At 56.2% G+C, this 1476-nt stretch overlaps 1 protein-coding gene across 1 annotated transcript in view; it reads right to left on the bottom strand.

Moving 5' to 3' along the window:
• Positions 1–867: 867 nt before the first annotated feature.
• IRX3 (iroquois homeobox 3) overlaps positions 868–1476 on the bottom strand; it is a 7594-nt gene continuing 6985 nt past the window's right edge. The window contains exons 4-5 of the mRNA XM_004693536.1: positions 1365–1474; positions 868–922 (exon numbers count right to left, since the gene is read on the bottom strand). Of these exons, the coding sequence (XP_004693593.1) occupies positions 868–922; positions 1365–1474 (165 nt within the window). The remainder of the gene's footprint in view (positions 923–1364; positions 1475–1476) is intronic.

Below are 1476 nucleotides of genomic sequence, written 5' to 3' on the forward strand. Positions count from 1 at the left end.
CCTGCAGCTCCTTCACATCCCTTTCAGACCACCCCAAGTCTGCGGTGTGGTGCATTGGGAAGGGGGCTTGAAGGTGGGTTTGCAACAGTCCCCTGTAGAAGACTGAGAAACCCTCTACTGGGCTCATCCAAGAATGGGGGCTGGGACCCCAATCTCATCCTGAGCAGGGCACTTCTAGAAGTCTTCCCATTCTGTCACCAGAGGAAGCGCCCAGCCTTCCTCTCTCCAGTGGGCCAGAGCCTGTACGAGTTCCCCACGGTCCCCGCACCACACCCCTTCTTTTGGGCACTCCAAGTTCTTTTCCAATCACCTCTCCTGGGGAGCCCAGCCCCTGCACTTCCTCACCCAGACTGCCACTGCGCCCCTCTCCTCTCCAGGCCTGCCAGCTGATTCCTGGGGCCCTCCGGGGCGCTCCAGAGTGGGGGAGGAATAAGGTGGGAAACAAAATGAAGCAAAAATCAAAACAAAAACGGGGAATGATCCAAGCGGAGGTCAGACTGGCGGGTTATAGTCAAAGTGGCCACAGCTCATTTATTTAGCCAAAAATAGATACTTTCTTGTACAATTTGGTTCACACATATGTACATTTTTTTTCTGTATATACAAAAAAGTCAGACGCGCTTAGTCTCACTGAAACTCCACCCCCCAAAATCAAACGGACGAACACACCTCACAAACTCAGCTAATGTGGGGTACAGAAGCGACTTGGGGAGGGTTGAGGGGGACGCTTTTCTTTTTCTTTCTTTTTTTTGTTTAAGTTTTGTTTTTTGGGGATTCATACACGGACATGCTCACGAGTCATAACTATACAGAGCGATTTTTTTTGTACAATTATTACAACAATTAAAATTTCAAAGAAAAGAAGAACTAGGACGAGGAGAGAGCCGATAAGACCAGAGCGGCGTCCAGGTGGTTCTGGGGCCTGGAAGAGAGAGGCAGGGTAACAAAGTTGATGGGCGCTGGCGCCCGATGCAGCCGAGGTCCAGCCTGGCGCTGCGGCCCGGGGCAGAAGGCCTCTCAAAGCAAAATGATGTCCAGCCGAAGGTGCTGGTCTCCGGGTTCAACTACCAGCCAAGCCGGGCGCGAGCGAGGCTTCAGAACCCGGGGTCCGGGCTTAGGAGGCGCGGAGCGGCCCTGCGGCCGGGACCTGCGGGCGCAGGCTTCCCCGAGCGCGCACCCTGGGCCTGCAGCCGGGCTGAGCCTGCCGAGCGCCTCTGCGCCCTTGGGGACCGCGGAGGAGAGTGTGTTTGGGCCCTGAGAAAAGCGCACCCCAGCCACTTTCCCCAGGTGCGAAAGCGCCTCGGCTCCAGTTCTTTCTTCCTTGGCCTGCCTGCCCCCCCCGCACCCCCCTCCGAGTCGCTTACCGCCTGGGCACGGGCTGGAAAGCTGTCTTGAGCAACTTTTTCTCCACTTCCAAGGCACTACAGCGATCTAAGCGAAGCGGGAGAGAAAGGTGGGCCTTTAGGGCGCTGCTCT

This window comes from Condylura cristata, unplaced genomic scaffold (assembly GCF_000260355.1).
Source record: "Condylura cristata isolate star-nosed mole 26May11 unplaced genomic scaffold, ConCri1.0 scaffold00039, whole genome shotgun sequence".
Taxonomy (NCBI): Eukaryota; Metazoa; Chordata; class Mammalia; order Eulipotyphla; family Talpidae; genus Condylura; species Condylura cristata.